General features: G+C 44.5%; 1 protein-coding gene across 8 annotated transcripts; it reads right to left on the bottom strand.

Annotated features, from left to right (window-relative positions):
* Nucleotides 1-353: 353 nt before the first annotated feature.
* On the bottom strand, nt 354-16,265 carry CIPC (CLOCK interacting pacemaker). 8 transcript variants are annotated; one of them, XM_014559117.2, is made up of 6 exons: nt 16,081-16,219; nt 15,003-15,142; nt 11,202-11,374; nt 10,915-11,102; nt 7,057-7,226; nt 354-3,886 (listed from the first exon to the last, which is right to left on the bottom strand). In XM_014559117.2, exons 4-6 carry the CDS (start codon nt 11,048-11,050, stop codon nt 2,996-2,998), a joined length of 1,197 nt encoding a protein of 398 aa, XP_014414603.1. In that variant the 5' UTR covers nt 11,051-11,102; nt 11,202-11,374; nt 15,003-15,142; nt 16,081-16,219; the 3' UTR covers nt 354-2,995. The 8 variants fall into 8 exon arrangements, with proteins under 8 accessions (XP_014414603.1, XP_014414606.1, XP_014414608.1 ...); XM_014559120.2 differs by having other exon boundaries at nt 11,202-11,318; XM_014559122.2 differs by lacking the exon at nt 15,003-15,142 and having other exon boundaries at nt 16,081-16,233.
* Between the last annotated feature and the right edge of the window lie 1,943 nt (nt 16,266-18,208).

Here is an 18,208-nt window from a genome sequence, read left to right as displayed (position 1 = left end):
TGGATTTAGTTTATCCCAGCAGACAGATGTAGTTTTGTCACTTAAAAATTCTGTTTGTCAAAGTGTCATATCAGATAGAAGAAATCATTGGATTGTATCCCCTCTCCTCCCAACCCACCCAGTATAAACCTCCAAGGCTCCAGGGAATGTTGGACTATCCATTTGCCTTAAGAGTGGCGGCAATTCCTTTAAGTTCACACTGGTGAAAGTCTGAACAATGAATTTCCACAAGTTCAGTATCTAATCCCCAAATCCCCAAATGACACAAGTGAGTGTGTGAAAGCTAAATCAATCAAACATCTACCCTTGATTTCACTTAGTATTTTAAGCAGTTATAAAGCCAAAAGGCCAAATAGTTTTCAAGTAAGTGACTTTTATTTTTCTCTGACATTTCACAGTCAATTTCTACAAAACTTCAAACTTCCTCAAAAGTATTCACATTTGGTAAATAAACCTCTACCCTAAAGAATTCACTGGAAAAACACTCCAATATATGCACGAGTTACTTCTCTGCCGAAGGAATCATAGTAAAGTCCGACAATACCGTAATCAATAAAAAGCAACAGGAGCATAATAAATTACAAATGTCACTGAACCCATTCTCATAACCACTTCAATCAGCGGCTTTTCCTGGGTGTGTTTCAATACTGCCCACACCATCTGCCAAAACTTCTCTTAAGGGTTGGTTTGAGCTAAGAATGGCTTCTCACTTTCAGAAAACAGCTTTTCCACAGTATTTCATACCAGATCAAGCCACACATCACGGAGACCATCACTACTTACAGCCTTGTGCTACCAACGGAGATCTTTCTGGTCAATTCCGAGGCTCCTCCATTTGCTGATGTGGCTTCTGGCTCCAAATGTCTGCTAGCCTCAATGATCTCCCCTTCCACTATCTAGCTTCTCTGCTTGGCTTCATTCATCTGCATACTGCTCCACTAGGGCAAGAACACCCATGCTAACAGCCTAGAGAGACTTTCAGCACTAAGTTGCAAGATCAGAGAAGAGCTGGGGCTGGTGCTGCTTCTCCTGCCACTCAGCAGTGAGGATCAATGACGGCTTTCATCATCTTTTACTGTGATGGGGGAAATGCAAAACTTAATCTAGGAAGACAAGTCCAAGAGACGTACAGCTCCACAGAGGGTTTTTCCGATGGAATAAATTTGGTTCTCAGCAAGCGTATTCAGATTTTTGACTCAGTAAGACTCATGACTGGTGCCCAGGCTGTTCTGAATGCACCTGTCTCTATGGCTTTCCTGCCAAACATATTCTGCCAAAAAGGAAGCTTCCTAGCATGGTGTGCAGAGCAGAGCTGCCATAGCACCACACAGATTCAGGGGAGGAAAAGGGAGTGGGCCAAGGGAAAAATACTAAAAGGAGCTGAGTCTGCTTAAAAACACATTTGCTCGATTTTTGAAATTCTTTCAGGAAGCAAATGGCAGGTAGTAATTCTGCAGTAATCAGGAGAGTCTAGAGATTTTACTGAGTTGTTTATTTCTAAATTGGTCATGTCTAAATCATATGTGTTAGAGAACAAAATGCAGGCAATTCGAAGCCTTGTAATTTTAAAACTATGTTAGAGTTACAACTACCTAGGAAATATGAGCGTTAGCTTCTGGCCTTCAGAGAACATTTTCCTTGCAGGAAAGATTAAGTTGGTCATACAGAACTTCCTATTAAGGTAATCTGTACAAAGATTTTCAAGAGAATGAAATTTTTAAATGGGAGGATAAAAAGTTGGCAACATTACTACTTAGAAATCTAGTTTACAATGAGGCTCAAAGTGTGTGTGTATCATCTGTAAGTTCTCATAATACTCTGTTTCTAGATGGACCTCGTAAAGCCCACCACACCTTTGGCTTTGCTGCCAAAATCCCCAATGCACAAAAGAAACACGGAAGACTGCTCCACATCATTGTGATGTGGGACAACAAATGAGAACTCTGGATGTGGAAGAAAAAATGGATAACAAGAATGTTTTCCGATTTTTCTGGACTTATAGGTCATAAACTTACAATGATTTTAATTCAAAGTTTATCAAGCATAATAATCATTTCTTTCTTCTTTTGTAAAAACAAATGGGAAAAAAAGGTGGCAGCAGAGGGTTGACTTGTATTACACTATCGGGAATCATAAAGCTGTCTTTAAGATTTTCACACATAACACAGGTTGCATTGTTTCAAAAGAAGGGGGGGAAAAGCATAAATTACCAGACACTTTTGGCTCCTGACCAAGAGATACTAGCCATTTCTCCCTTCTTCAGACTCTAATTCAAAAAAGCAGTTCATCAATTGTAGTTCCAGATGGTCCAAAATCCATTCCATACTTTACAAATCTGAAGTATTTCGACTACCAGTTTAAGTGAAGAAAAATCTGGCTTGTGGTTAAAGTCTAAGAGATAAATGGCACTACCCTTTCCCCTTGACTTTCAAGTTTAAGAAGACGAAGCTTTAAGTGATTAAGTGCTTGCACCCAAGGATCAACCAGTGCCCAAAGCATTTTAGGTTTCTTCCAAAGGGCACAATGCCTTGTGGAATGCAAACACCCTCCTGTTATTTTCCTCTGTGACTATGACCTTAAAGGGAGGAGCCACGAAGGGCACCGTATGTCACCTAGTCCTTGGCTTGACAGGTGTCACTCTATGCTCACCTGTGCCACTGCATTCGTGATCATGGTTAGTGAGTGGGATGGTGGGAGGTGACAGCGAGAAAGGTCCCACATGCTCATCTCCCCCGCTTTGCCCCGGATCCATCTAAACGCCTACAAGCTAAGGAAGAGGGACTCAAGGACACCCAAATCTGAGGTCCTCAGTGGAATGGAGACAAAGGAAAACTGCAGAAACCACAGGTTACAACAGCAGCCCAGTATTCGCATGTGGCTTTATAAGTGAACCGCTGAACAGTTTAAGTTTAGAAGGAAAGCTTTGGGGAACAGAAGATGATGGTAAAAGAGTTCAAAAGAATCACTCAAGTAAAAGGAAAATTTGCCTTCTATGTTATATGTCTGGCTGATCAGAGAATGCTTCTAGGTCACTGCCAGTGTGACCTGACCCTGATGTTAAGGACGCCTGCAGCCTGGCCCAAGCCTGAGGAGCCCTGCTCTTGGCGGCCTCTATAAACAGCCGGGTCTGCTCCTTCAGCTGGTCTAGTTCCACCTGAGTCGCTTGGTTCTGACGAATCAACTCCTTGGTTTTCAAAGTGATCTCCAGCAAACCAGACTTGTGCAGGACCACCAGGGTATTCTGAAAGCGCCTGTGTTTACTCTGCCGCTGCTCCGCAAAGCCACCCGGGCTGCGGCAGAGGTGCTCTGCGGCCCACAGAGGTGAGCTGTAACTGGCCGACAGTGGGGACAGCGGGGAGCTGCTCTCTACCCCATGCAGCGTGCTGTCTGATGCGCAGACGGGGCTGGCGGGGGAAGCAAAGGTCAGGCTGGGAGCTTTAGCCACGTGGCTGCTGGACACGGGCTGAAGAGTCTGTGGACTTCCACCTGCCACCAGGGATGGCACACCCCGGAGAGCTGAGTCCTCGGCAAGCCTGGCACTGGGGGGCGCTGGCGTCGGGGGCCTGGATGGCACAGTGCCAGTCTTGGTTGGCTCGCGAGAAGACAAGCTTGGCCCCAGTCTCTCAGTACAGACCTTCTTCTGCGTTCCACCTTCTCTTTCTTCCGGGCTGAGAGAAAGGCCCCTTTTGCCTGGGTGTGGGGCTATTTTGGTGTAAGAATTTAGAATGGGCAAGTAGTTCCTGGAGTCCGACTTTTTTTCACCAGCGTGACAGGGGCTGACGGGAGACGGCACAGGTGGATGAAGGAATAAGAGCTGCGGCTGTGCCGAGATCACCTCAAAGGAGGGCTGGACGGTCCACGACTGGAGCTGGGATGAGCTGCCGCCCTGAAAACCAAGGAAAAAGGCAGCAAACTACTCGTTACCTGCTGCTGTCGAAGGGGCAAAGCACATACTCAGATATGGATAACAAGTTCAAGTACAGAGCTTCCCTCACATACGGGGCAGCCCTCCGTGACATGACTTTCAGCCTCATGAAATGTGGCTCAAAAATCCATTTGGGTCTGAGATCATGTCTTGTTTTCTTAAGGGAAAACAGCCATTTTTATTCAAGTGCTATCACTCAAGAAAAAGACACTATCATAGGTTGGTGAAGTAATGACACAGTCAAAGTCACAAGTGAGGCAATAAAAGTATAGATAATACAACTTCTCGGCATAAGTTAAAATGTGCTAATCAGGAGACTATAAATGTGACTTTACCCCAAATTCTATCTTCATTCAGTTATATCTGGAACCTCTTTTACCTGAAAACAACTTTTGATTAAAAAGTTACACATTGTCGGGAGTCCATGGGCCCCTGTTTTTAAGGCAATGACACCCAGCAACCAACAAGCTCTTCAAGGTGAAAACAGCCACCACGTATGAGTGAGTTCTATAGGCTGGCACTGTGTGTGCTGCTTCACATGCACTGTCTTATTTAATCTCCGCAGCAACCCTATGAGGCAGTTATTAGTTATCACCTCCCTTCACAAACAGAAAACTGAAGCTCAGAAGTTGCAATAACTTGCCTTCAGTCACCAAGCTACCAAGTGATGATGCTAAGATTCCATCGTATGACTCTAAAACCAATCCTAACCATCCTGCTAGATCACTTTTGTTACACTACTCCTCAATCACACATTTTTATTTTTAATAAAAGTACGGATTCAGACAGAAATCTAACAAAGAAGGGCGTGGCTACTCATCTCTAGTATTTAAACGCCAGTGCAATCCAACCTGGGCCCAAGATAGGAGCGTACATGCAGCCAGGCAGACGGACAGCCTGACAGAGGCTCTCAGCCTTGGCAGAGTCATCTGACTTAGCTGAGGAAAGCAGCGGACTGCGCTGCCATGTGGCCACACCGACGTGTATACACTTCAGCTTCCTGGATGCCTGGCTAGGAACCTTAGGTCAAGTTCAACTATAGTTCACGTACTGCACAAAAGCTAGAATGACCTGGAGAGTTCACTCTGGAGCCCTCCTGGTGCTCAGATACTCTGGGATGTACAAAAGCAGGCAATGGTGGACCTAGCAATCACACTCCCCTGCCAGAGGAGATACAAAATCAGGGGTCTTTCAAAGACGAGATCAGCCTCATCCTGTTCAGTCAGAAGCAAAACTTCAGGCTGTCCCCCTGGTCACTCATGCTGGGCAAAACGATCTGGAAAATACCTAACTCATTGCTTCTGCAAGATGATTGCACTGGACTATTCTTCCTAACGCTGCTGTTATGCCCACTGAGATATTTAGCTTATTTGTTCTAATTATTAGACTTTACAATGTATCATTCTTATTGAAATCAACTGAGGGAATACCCGGTAAGATTTTAGACTTGGATAGAATCTCAGGATCATTTCAAATAAAGCCTTCATGTTAAAGATGAGAAAACTGAAGTCCATGGTGATTACGTGCTTGTGTGCAAGATCACAGTCTGGTGGCTGAACTGGAAATCAGACCCTCACAAGAAAATTGCCTAAAACCAAGCAGCATTAATTAAGACGTTATATAATATGCAGAGATTTTTTAAAAGTATATAATTTTTTAAAATTTGGAATGTGCTGGATTCTAGCATATGTGAAAAAACAAAACAAAACTGCTAGATTGCTCCACTAGGTCAGTCTGCCCCCAAGCCTGCTGTCTCCCGAGCAAGCCCAACAGCCTTCCCGGTGGGTCTCTGTCCTGAAGTAGCCGGCTCTGCTGGAACAGCCCACTCACCCCTCAACTGTGGGTGTTCTCAGCCCTCCGGAGCTGCCAGCGTCGCCTACAACAATAAACACAGACGCATAAGAAAAAGTGACCGGGGCCAGAGAGGAAGGCAGAAGAAAAAGAGCAGGAGACAGAGGCAGCTGCTCCGGTGGGGCCTGGACAATCTCATCTGGGCTCCATTTCATGTCTTTTTTCTCTCAATGTTTCAACAAGGAAAGCTATGTTTCCAGTTGAGAGGTGATTTGCCAGGCAAATATCTTCAATTTCTTTTTTCAAACTCAGCAGGTTGCCTTGTTGAAAGGCAGTCTGAGTTCCTCAGCAATAACTAGGTAACAGTTAAGATGCTAACTGTTCAGCCTACAGCCATGTTCATCCACCTGAGGTAGGAAGGCTGACAACAGGAAGCCAGATTTCAAACTTCACCAGCTTCAAGCAGCCTCACAATGGACCCACGCGAGAACTCATCTACTTCAGAGCAAAGTAGGGTAAGGTTTAATGTTCTCTTTTTTGGGGGTGGGTGGTAATTAGGTTTATTTCTTTCTTTTGCATGCCAAGAATGCACTCTACCACTGAGCTATACCGCGCCCCCTGCCCCAGGTTAAATGTTCTTTAACCAAATTCATATGATTGAATTTTCTGTTTCAAACACTGGGCTTTACTTAGATTTTCATCTAAATTTTCTTTTCTTTCATATCTAGACAATAATCACGTAATTTGCATAGTTATGTAATAAGCTTGAAACAAGGTATTTTTCAATTTCACAACAGTGATGCTGTGTGGACTCTGAGGGTATAGCCATACCTAAATCAAATCTATGTCACCAATGACATAGTTCTGGCCGATTCCTAAGGAAATGCTCAGAATGTAACAGGAGAAACATAAAATTGCTTCTACTTCTCAAATAGTTCTAAATTCCCAGGGCAATTCAAATTAAAAAGAGATTTTCTTGTTTCTACCCTAAATTCTGCCACATATTAGAATGCACTACGGAAGCTGGGACACTTCTGCTTGGTTCCTTTAAACACGACTACAGTATTCCAGATCCCTTTGGACAAACTAGTGATATGGAAATAAAATAGTCTTACTGTCTGGAAAATGAGAACATGTGTCATGACTCTTGTATTCCTTTTTAAAACACTGTCAGGAGTTGAAAGGAAACATCCTCTTCCCAGGACAGAAGTAAGCACTGGCGTGGTTCTGGTGGCCCGCTTCTCACATCTCTCCTTGGCAGAGATGGAGAGGCTCTGTGCACAGGAAGCTCAGAAACTCTAATCTGCAAAGAAATTACAAGAGAGAGCAGTCCCCCTCACCTGTTTGACCAGCACGTTCTTCATGACAACCATGGGGGACAGTGTCGGGAAGGCACTGCTCGCAGGCTTGGAGCCCGGCCTTGGCCTGTCTTCTCGGCTCCAGCCTAAGGCGCTCAGCATGTCCTCGGACTCCATCTGCTCCGCCGAGCTCAGGCATTCTGAGCTCCCATCTGCCGGGCAGAAGAATGGTCAGTTCACTCAGGCCCTAGGGGAGGGGCTCTTAACCAGTCCTTCTGGGGAGCAATGGACTCCTTCCAATCGAATGGAACATTTGTGATACACATTTTTGTGAATTTTTCTGAGGAGGCATTCAGCTTTCATTGGATTCTCAATGGGATGTGTAATTATTCCTCCAACCCCAAAAGACTCACTGCCCTAAGACAGCAGACCTCCTTTCCAACTCTCTTAGAGACAAAAGCCTGCAACAATTAGGGTTCGCGTGAAAGTAATCATCACCAGTCTACAGGAGAAATTGGTGAAGGCTTCAAAATTAGCTTATTACTTTTAAGAACCTGTTGTTGAAAGGGGAGAAGAGCGTGTGTGACCTGGGACAGGATTAAGCCCTTCAGAGGCTCTGGGTACCTCAAGACGTAACAATAGTGACAACGATAAAAACAAAACCAATCTATAAAACCTCAAACTACCTCCCTGCTGAAATTAAAATAGCTTCCTCTTAAGTTTTCTAATTGTAAAATTCTAGATAAGTTCAGCAAGAGGAGGTTTATAGTGTCTGTCTTTGTCACCCCCCTCCACCCAGTGAAACTAACCTCCTTTGGTAGTATCCTAAATGCAAGCTGAGTGTGCCTACTAGGGAGCCTGCACAATGGGTGATGGAAAGATACTCTCCAAGGCAAAGAAAAGGAGGTTGCCCTACGTGAAATCCATACAGAAAGGACTTAATTAGCACCCTGCTGGAGTAAAACAAGAGACGGCTCTAACCCTGCTAGTAAGGAGGCTGGGAACACCCTAAATGCTCATCAGGACTCTCAGAGTAATCTGGATGAGGCAGGACTGGAATGTGACTGTAATTTAAGAGTGCAACTCTCAATACCTGCATTTAATCAGAATCTCCAGAGACACGTTTTAGAAATTATGGGTGTTGGGGTCTTCCCCTCAATCTACTGAATTGATTTATCTGGTGTCCGGGCATGTGTATTTTCACAAAGCACCACAAGTAATTCAAAAGTGTACCTCTAGTTAGAAAACATTAGGCCAGAAACAAAGGGCTTCAGAAGCAAAGTGCATATCTAGTAAACAAATCTTGGTTTCTAAATGTCATTCTGCACAAAAAGGAAACCAGGGCTCCTTGGAGAATGGCTGATGCAAGTCTTTGGCAGGGAAGATACAAGATGAGCCTGGACATCCTATTGTCCCAGAAAGCAAGGCAGTGCTCACATACAAATGGGGACATGTCAAAAAGACATAGGTGCTATCTAGAATGGACTCCGACTGGCCAAATGTGGTCCAATTTGAGTATCAAAAAGAGTAATGATAATGGACTGACAAACCAACTTACAAAAGAATTCCATGAATCCACAGTGATGCTCAAAAAAGAGGGTGGAGGGGGAATGTCAACTAATACAAGAACTGATAGGATTAGATGACCATTTTCAAACCACAAATGCAATAACTGATTCAGGCAAGGATCATCACTGGATGCTAAAACTACTGTTCAAGAGTTTGCTGGAGAAAACAGGATAGTCACACAACCTCAAAGTAGCATACCATGAATTGCTTATTAATTAAAAAGACAAAAGTGTACTTTTAACAATAAAGGAATCTGGTATACGCTTATATGCTCCCTTAACCAAGTGACCGACCACAACATCACCAAAAATAAGACAGACTTAGGAGTCTCCTTATGTTGTGATGAGAAGGATATAACATTAAAAATGCAGCCTTCTGATTTTTTAAAAAGTGTTTATCTTGATTCGAATGATGGGGAAGCTACCAGAAAAATCCAGTGTGAAACATTTTCTAAAACAAGTGACCTAACTCATTCAAAAAATGTCATTGAAAAGAAAGAAAAAAAAAGCAAGCAAAGAAAAGGGAAGATGAGGGAGCTGTTCTAGACTAAATAAGACTAAAAAGACATGACCACTGAATGAAATGCACAACCCTTAACTGGATCCTGGACACAAAGCAAACAAATAGACAAAAAGACCAATGGCTATAAAGGACACAGGGACAATGGGGAAAATCTGAATCTGGACTGTAGCTAATTAATAATTGCAAATTACATCATATCCCAAGCAACTGGAATGATAACTCAGGCAGTGATAAAATCTCTGGCACCTGGCCCAGATGTGACTAGGGGCATTCACTTTCTGGGGCATAATGAGATTGATTATTTTTAATACCACCTTATGTCTGAATTACACAATACTTCTTAAAGTATGTCTACATACAGAATAGGAAACTTTCAAAAAACTATCCAGACATTGGGACATACTGAAAAACAGCTGTCCTGACAAAGCTGAAGTTGTTGGAAGCAGCACCAAAATGTCAACATACTGGGAATAAGAGGGGGTAGGATTATAGACGTTTATTTTCTTCTTTGCATTTTCCTAAATTTCTAAGCTTCTACATATTACCTTCACAATATGAACAACAGCCAAAAAAACAAACATACTAAAAGAGAAAAAAAAGAGAGAGAGACACTAGGCCTACAGTATTTCCCAAAACTCTCTGATCACATGAATCACCAGAGACACATTCCAGGCCCTCCCCTAGACCCTTGACACCACAATCTCTAGGAGAGGAGTCTGGTGATCAGTGCATTTTTACCAAATGCCTCAGATGAGCCTTATGATAAGCCAAGCTTGGGAAACAATGCTAAACAATAACCCAAAGGGCTATAAGCTGGCCCTCCCTTCCCTAAACTGTCCTTATTCTAATCCCTCGGACAGTGCTCTGTTCCTCTCTGAGCAACTGTCTATTTATAATTTGGCTTCTCGTGCAGCATACCTACAGGGAGAAAACACACTAAATTAAGGACGAGAGAGTTCTAGTTTTCCTAACAGCTGCATTTCTCACTATGAATTAATAAATCAACATGATGGATTGATTAGTCTCTGTGGGGCTGGATAATACAAATCTTCCTCTGGGAGAGGGCTCCATTCTCAGGATGCTGACCCAGCCAGAATCCCCTGGAATCACACCTCTGCATCCCCTGCGCCAAAAATGTTGCCACTAGAGCCACATTCAAGCCATTACTCTGGGGGAAAAAAAGCCTCAGCACAAAATTAAAAGATTTACTGGGTATGCAGCTAGTACTTTTGGGTAAGGTTTTAAAGACAAACTAGTGAGGGAAACTGTTCTGCTTTCTTGTCTCTAACAGATACTCAGTTTGGAATTGGGCCAGGGAGTCTCATAGTCCAAATACAAAATGCAAAAATACTGGCAGGGACTGTGGGGGGTGGTGGGTATTTTTAAACACAGCAAATTACCTTCTTAGCAAAAAAGTTATCTTAACAAATTATACATTACTTTTGTTTAACTGGTTACATGTGGTGATAACATGTTTTTTTTCCTGCAATGTAACTATTACTACAAAAAAGGAGGTAAGACAACAGAATTATGAATATTTAACTTTTTTTTTCCAATGACCACTTGCCAAAGTTGGAAATGTAAGATTTAAAGATGAGAGTCTGAGTCGAAAAAAGATGTTAAATCATTCCTTTAGAACTAACCCCACTGTGACTCTGACAGGTGCCCCATGTAACAGAACTACATTTTAAGGGATCAGATAGCTAATTCTCCTGTGGGCGAAATCTTCCCATCCTTCTCACACAAAAGGAAGGACGTTTTCCAGGCAAATTATTCACTACAGTGCAGAAAGGGTAAGGTATTTTTAACCTGAAAATCCAGAGTCCTTATCTGACTCAGCTGCTGCCATGCCAAGGTGACGAGCCACCTTTTTCATCTCTGTGCCTTTGCTGAGTTTGGCCGAGAGCCTCCTAGGGCCCTCTCTGGATGGGTTCTTCCTCTCCATGTTTTACTGGGCTGGAAGTGAACGCTTCGGTACTCTTTTCATCTGGAGTGCCCTGTGAAAAACAACAATTACATAAGAAGCCAAGGCCCGGAGAGCTGAGACAGGTGATCCAAGTGGTGAGTAAAGTAAGGGCAAAGAACACCGGCCTCACCCACTTCCTCTGTGTGCATTTTCTCAGAGGTCTCAGCTGACAAAGGCGACAAGTTCACTCAATGGTAGAACGGTTTCCACCCAAAACGAGGTTCACCGTCTGTCCTCTCACTGCCCTCTAATTCCATTACAAATGCAAAGCACACAAACCACATTCAGTGGAAGCTTTGTAAACTGCGAACAAAGGCACATTTGATTAGGCTTTCTGAATAATCCCCGAGGGAGGACAGGAGAGGTGATGCCCACCTTGGACCAGGCTTGCTTCCCAGGACACATCTGTAGGTGCCCAATGTTCTGCACCTCCCAGAGTGTAGTTTCTCAAATTAACCTTTCACTGCTTTGGACAAGGTACTGAACAGAGTGAAAACAACCCCTTATACATGCATGTTACATTTTGGCTTAAAAAGCAGTTTTATGCACAAATAAGATCATATATAATAGTGCTCTGATTCCATAAATGCCCATAACATTACTGCTGTTAAGGGTCTCTCACCTGAGCCTCACAACATCCTCCTCAGTTGCTATCCCATTTTACAGAGGAGGAAGTTGAGGCTCAGATAAGTTACATTCAGTCACGTAAAAATATTTATCACGTGCCTGCTATAAACCACGTATCATGCTAGGAATGGGAGTACAGTGACTCAGATAGACCTGGTTGCCCTCTTCCTGGAAAGAAGCCTAGCTTCGATCCAGTGACACATAGCTAGTCCACAGCAAATCCAGAACTAGGCTAACAGTGCAAAGCATGAGACCAATGAGCCCTTCAATGAGCCAGCAGAGGCTGAGAACATTCCAGGTATTTTAACAAAGCCCTTTGAATCGCCAAGGAACGGCAGCTGTAAGGGCCACATGGTAAGAACACAAGGATGCTGAAGGGATAAAGGAATCAGGTGGCCAACAGGGAAAACAACAATGATAATGTAACTGGGTAAGTGCTATATCTGAATGTCTGTGTCCCTCCCCCCAAATTCATACATTGAAATCCTAACCCCCAAAGATGATGGTGCTAGGAGGTGGGGCCTTTGGGAGATGGCTTAGTCATGAGGATTTCATCTCACAGGATGAGTGCCTGACAAGCGGTTCCAGAGAGGTCCCTAGCCCCTTCCACCACATGAGGACAGCAAGAAGCTTGTGACTGGAAGAAGGTCTTCACTGGATCATGTCGGCACCTTGATCTTGGACTTCTAGCATCTAGAATTGTGAGAAATAAATTTCTGTTGTTTATGCTACCTGTCTGTGGTATTTTGTTATGGCAGCCTGAATGGACAAAGGCAGTATGTTTAAGCAAAGCCTGGTGGCGTTTTTATTCACAATCCACTTTCAACTCCATCCATTTGTCTTTCTGAGTAGAGGGAACATGGGCCCCCTGCCAAACACTGTATGTGAAAAACCCTGGATATGCCAAGTGTGAACATTTCTGCTAATACAGGATCTAGTGAAGAATATCAACTACTCCAGAAGCAGAGGAGGGATTCAAAATAAAACTAAACAGAAGACAAGAATGCTTATAGGCATCCCTGAGTAACCCTCTTACTTGCACTTTTGCATCAGTAGAAGTGGACTAAAGGGAACTCACGCTGAACAGAATGAGACTGAATTTTAAACATGGTTCCAAGTAAAAATTATTTTGTACCACGTCTAACTCATTTAAGGGTAAGCGTCCTCATTCAATCCATGTCAAACCGAGTACTCTTTGACAGGTCACATTCAGTACAATGAATATGAGAGAATCAATGCATGGCGCTATGCAAAAGCAACATCTCTCTGCTGGATGGCTATGAAATTTGACAGCATGGACAATCCAGTTTAAAAAGCAGGATAAAATGTAAAACTATCTCTAATTAAATCTGGATCCTTTTGTAGGAAACCCACAAATGTATGCAGTTTCATTTTCCTGAAATAATACTGTCTGAAAGTGAATAGAGGGCTTCCTCAAAATGGAAGCAGATGTCACTGGTGGATGGGCAATTAGACTTCAGTTTGACCCTGCTGTTGACTTAGATTAGGAAGGTAGCTCATGTCAGCTGCAACTAATTAAAAACCTGACAAAGTTTCACTTTAGCTTATGAAACATGGATTATTTTACAGGCATTTTAGACAAAGCATCCCAATTTCATCAACAATCCTTGTGGCAAGACAATGAAATAGGTCTTGCTACTGTTATTAAAGTACAGTCAACAGAGCTATAGAAAACACATAGGAATTTATCTGGCTCATCTTGACATATGGGTTAAAAGGAGAACAGATGTTAAAACTTGAGATGCTGGGGAATTTGTGGCAGTTGGAAAAAAAAGAATGCATAATCTACTTTAGAATAGTAAACTGACTACTTTGGATGTGAAAATGCTAAAAATACGAAAGCCTCTGTCCTAAGTAAAGTTCTCTTTGAGCAGCAGAAAGCCTTAGTGTCCTAGGGAAATTTCAGTGGGAAAGAGAATGAAGGGCTACTCGCCATCTTGACCCGTTCTCGCTGAGAAAGGCACTTCCCTCGCTGGAGTGGCGCTGAGGGCGTCAAGTAGCCTGTGAACAACAGACCATTCACATACAGACCAGACGAGGCCTCAACCAGAGAGCAGCAGAGTGATGGCATTTATTACCGGTGCTCACAAACCCAGGGCCACACCAGTAGTGAAGTCTGAAAACCTCAAGGTTTTTTTCCTCCTTGATATTATTTTACCGTAAAGTTAGACGCTCATAAGCTGACTGGGGGTTGAAAACCGGTTACCAAACTCATACCCACTGTGCCATCTCTGCTTCCTGGCACAGACTGGAAACCACCACCACTGCCTCACAAACACCTCAGACCTCACGTGCCTAACTCTACATTAGAAGGACTCCAAGTTAAGCATCCCAAACTCTCAGAATCAACCCTAACTGGGCCTCTTATAAGTGCATATATAATACAGAGTCCAAAAGGTTCCCAGAGAGAACAACACACACTGAAACTCACAATGGAAAGTAAATTAATAAATACAGAGGTTTATACAAATAGGTATAAGATAAAATTCTAACAAGTGCTCCACAGTACTTGGCTCTTCCGCTATGAACTTCTTACATTATAGAGTCCAATTATTTGTTTGTTTCTTCAACATCAGCGGTTGTCATCTTTGCAACCTCAGACCCCAACAATTAATGTGTGAGGTATTAGACAGAATAATAAATTCCAACAAATCTTCTGTCCTGCTGAGTCTTGCTGACAGCTCCAGCAGCTTAGCTGTCACCAAAATACCTGAACAGCTTGAAGGTCAAGAATTTCCAAACACCATGGTCACCTCAAGATCTAATGCCCAGGTCTGGTCTCCTGCAGGAAAGAAATATCTCATCTACCCCTTATTCTAAGTTGAAACCTCAGGGGTAAATCCAACAACCAAATTAAAGGCTGGTCTCATCTGCACACAACCTCTACTGAGACTCAGGCCTGTGATAAAAAAGAGATCCAAGGTTTACAAGGAAATGCTGTTCTCGGATCTCTCCTTTTATAGATACTTGGCAACTTACCTGAGACCTCAAGTTCCCTTTAAAACATGTCACATGTATAACAGGCATGCATGGATAGAGGTGTGAGGTGAAAGCCCCAGCAGAGGCTTAAATACAATAAAGAGACAAGGCCATAGAAAATTAAGGCCTTACCACCCAGAAAGCCATGAGTAACCCCAGCTGGAATTATAAATACATTACTAGATTTTCTCTGAAGTCATTTTCTCTTGGTCTTTTCAGAGATATTTCTTGATATTTTCAGAGATACCATTCTGGGGGAATTTCTGTGTATTTAAAAAAAAAATAGGAAAAAAAAAACCCCTACCTAAATCTTTAATATACATCTTCCCCTTCACATCCATTTCCATACTCCAACTTGGCTGCAAATTCACGTCAAAGATCCTGAACTCCGACTCCACACAACATCCTCTGTTTGGAACCAGGTATGGCTCACTCCATTCTCCTCTTTCAAAAAGGAGGTAAGATTAGAGAACTTCCTCAAATCCCCTGTTTCAAGAAGGGCTCACAGTAACAGTGCCCACCCCCCACCCCCATTCGCACCAGCCCACGATGCATCTGTGCCAGACAGCAGGAGCGCCCTCCAGGCATCCACCAGCCTGCCAGCTCAGCAGGGCAGAACTGGGCAGACCCTAGGACTGTGCTGTGACTGGCATACCACTAGCCTCCCAGGGCAAACGCCCAGGCAATGCGTACTGCCAGAACTTGGGCAATAACAGAGAGCCTGGATGCAGCCTGTGCCCTGGCCTGAATCAGAGCTTCCCCCCAACCTACCTACTAACCACTAATTCCTTATTGGCACTGTTCACCTTCTCTCCCACCTCCCCACCCTGGCAGCACTCCTGGCAAGCTGGTCACCCAGGGGAAATAACCAGCAAAGTGGGTGACAGCAGGTCTCTGAAATAGCACACCTGTGCCCCGGGCCCATAACAGGGCACTGCTCTCATCCCCAAACAGGAGGCCCAGGACTCTCACAGGGTTACCAGCTCCTGCGCCCACTCACCTGCCCCTTCCTTGCCCCTCTGCTTACAGCCCAGCCTCCAGGCTCTCCCCCGTGCCAGGATGCCCTGCAGGCTGTTGCCCCCAGGAAGAGACCAGGGCCCACTCGCCCTAACCGTCTTACACCACCTGTTCCCCACAAACAGACCCCTCCTCACCCGAGATTCCCTCTCCCACGCAGTCTCGACCCTCGCAGCAAAACCGACCAACTAAACGGGGGTGGAACATACCACCCCCTGCTCCCAGCATTTGGCCCTCTGTCCCCCAAAAGTCCCGGCTCTCCCTCTTGCCTACCTCGCTTCCCTCCTTCTCTCCTACTCCCACCTCTCTTCCCCACGCTGCTCGCGCAAACCCTCTCCCTCAACCCGTAGCCCTCCCTCTCTCACCTAGGACCCGGGTCGTCGCTCCGCGACCGGACGACCCGCGGGTCCAGTGGCGCATGCGCGAGTCCGGCCCCGCGGCTCCATGACAACCTCGCCGTCGTCGGGTCTCAAGCTACCCTCCCGCCACCAGCCTCCCGCCCATTTCTCCTCCCTCCGACTCCGCGTCGGCTTTCGCGAGGCACGTGACCCGGCTCGGAGGACCCGGCACCACCGAGACTGCTAGCTGTTCTCCTAGAAGAGCCGTTGGAGGCGCACGCTGTTCCCGCCTCCGCCGGAAGACGACGTCGGCACGGACGTCCCTAAGAGGCTGGCGCTCTGTCCGTGGAAGGCGGACGTCTCTATGGTCGGAGTCTCAGGCCCTGCCGCCATTTTGTACGGGGATCTTGAGCAACTAACAACGTGGGGGCGCCGCTCCGAGGCGGGGTTTGGAGACACCGGGGTGGGCCGGCTTCTAGCCTACAGGGCAGGAGGCGTGATTCTCCTGCGGGCGCGGATGGAGGTTGGCCGGGAGAGACGGCTCTCTCGGTTTGTACGCTAGGACGCCGTTAGGGTTGAGGGCCGGGACAGGCCATGCTGACTTGCACGCGAGCCCGTGCGGAGGCGTCGGGCGTGGGCGGGCAGGCGGCTTCGCCGTCCCCTAGGCCGGACGGAGGCGGGCTTGGACCGCCCCGCGCGCTACTCACGTTGTTGCCACGCCTGTCGCGGCGGTTGGTTTGCGTTCACTTTCACCCCTCTAAACAGTGCTTCACGAGGCAGGGACGCAATCTGTATTTTTGTTGGATGACTTCATGTCATTTGACGAGTGACTCGCTTTGTTCTGTGAGACTGACCGAGGTGTTGGGTTTTACAGGGATCCTGTTTCTCACGCCAGTTCTTGAAATGTCACAACGAATACACGTGCATCAGTTTAAAAAGGGATTGAGATTAGTTGACGTTCTGATGCGTTGACTCAGGGTGAATTTAAAGCTTGTTGGCTAGTCGAGGCAAATTCTAGAGCTACCTTGTCCAGTAGTGTACCCACAAATCACGGCGGGGGATTGAAACTAATTATAATTTAATAAAAGGAAAAAATTGTGTTTCTCGTTTACACCGTCCACATTTCAAGTACTCAGTAACCACGTGTAGATAATGGCTACTTTATTGGCCAGCACAGATTATAAAGCACTTTGCTAGTATCACAGTTATCTTGGAGGGCGCTGATCTAGATGATGGGACAGGGGGAAAATCGCCCTATGTGGGTAGTCCAAGCCTTGCTAAACGCTTCTAGGTCATGGGTAATCACATTAGTCCTGCAGACACAGATAATGCTAATACAGTACTAGGCATGAATATTAGCATAAGCTCTACCAGCAAATAATAATTGAATGCCTGCAGCATGTTAAGTCTTTTCTTTAGGGGATGGAGGGAGTGAAAACTGTGGTTAACAATTATCAAGTAACTAAGAGCCAGAGAGCTTTACATGCATTCCTCTACAAATTAATGAGGTCGGTGTTACTAACGTGACCATTTTATTGAAATTTATGCCCATAATGACAAAACTGCTAGGTCCTGGATCTAAACCACTAAGTCATATTGCCTCTTTTTGAGGCAAAATAGAACAATTTTTGCCTTCAAATGCCTTAGAATCTGATATGGGAAATAAAGAAATGTTCTAATAAACAGTATGAGAGAGAATGTGATAAATGCCAAAGGATTCTGGACAAAATCTAAATAAAATCAAAGGAGTAAAAAATAACCTTGCTGTTGAAAGAGGAAGAGACTAGTAGGTAAAGCTTTAAAGAGGACAGGTTAAAAACAAGATATACAGTAATGGAAGTGAGTGAGACAAGAATGCATACCAGCCAAAAGAGAATAAATGAAATAAGCAAAGGCAGGATTATTTTAGTCCTCCAAAAGTGCAAATAAGTCAAACTTCCCTGATTTTATGTATCTTATGAACAGATAGCCATGCTGTATCAATTTGAACTTCAAAGACAAGTTTGGTAATGGAACCCAATGAATCAGACTAATTTACGCATAATTTTTATTCACCTACTCTATGGTTCTGTCTAATTAAAGACAGAATAAGCAATTCATGAAAATGGATAATGAATATTTTTATATAGCGAAAGCAATGTGTTTTTTTTTTTTT

Source organism: Camelus ferus, chromosome 6 (assembly GCF_009834535.1).
Source record: "Camelus ferus isolate YT-003-E chromosome 6, BCGSAC_Cfer_1.0, whole genome shotgun sequence".
NCBI classification, from domain to species: Eukaryota; Metazoa; Chordata; class Mammalia; order Artiodactyla; family Camelidae; genus Camelus; species Camelus ferus.
Note: the sequence above shows the minus strand (reverse complement) of the source record. Positions and strands in the feature narration are given on the sequence as shown.

Coding starts and splice junctions, on each gene's coding strand:
- CIPC (XM_006184450.3), bottom strand. CDS start 11,050: ATGGAGAGGAAGAACCCATCCAGAGAGGGCCCTAGGAGGCTCTCGGCC. Junction 7,227..10,914: donor TAAGGACTCTGGATTTTCAG/GTTAAAAATACC, acceptor TCTGCCCGGCAG/ATGGGAGCTCAGAATGCCTG. Junction 3,887..7,056: donor AGAACGTGCTGGTCAAACAG/GTGAGGGGGACT, acceptor CTTGGTTTTCAG/GGCGGCAGCTCATCCCAGCT.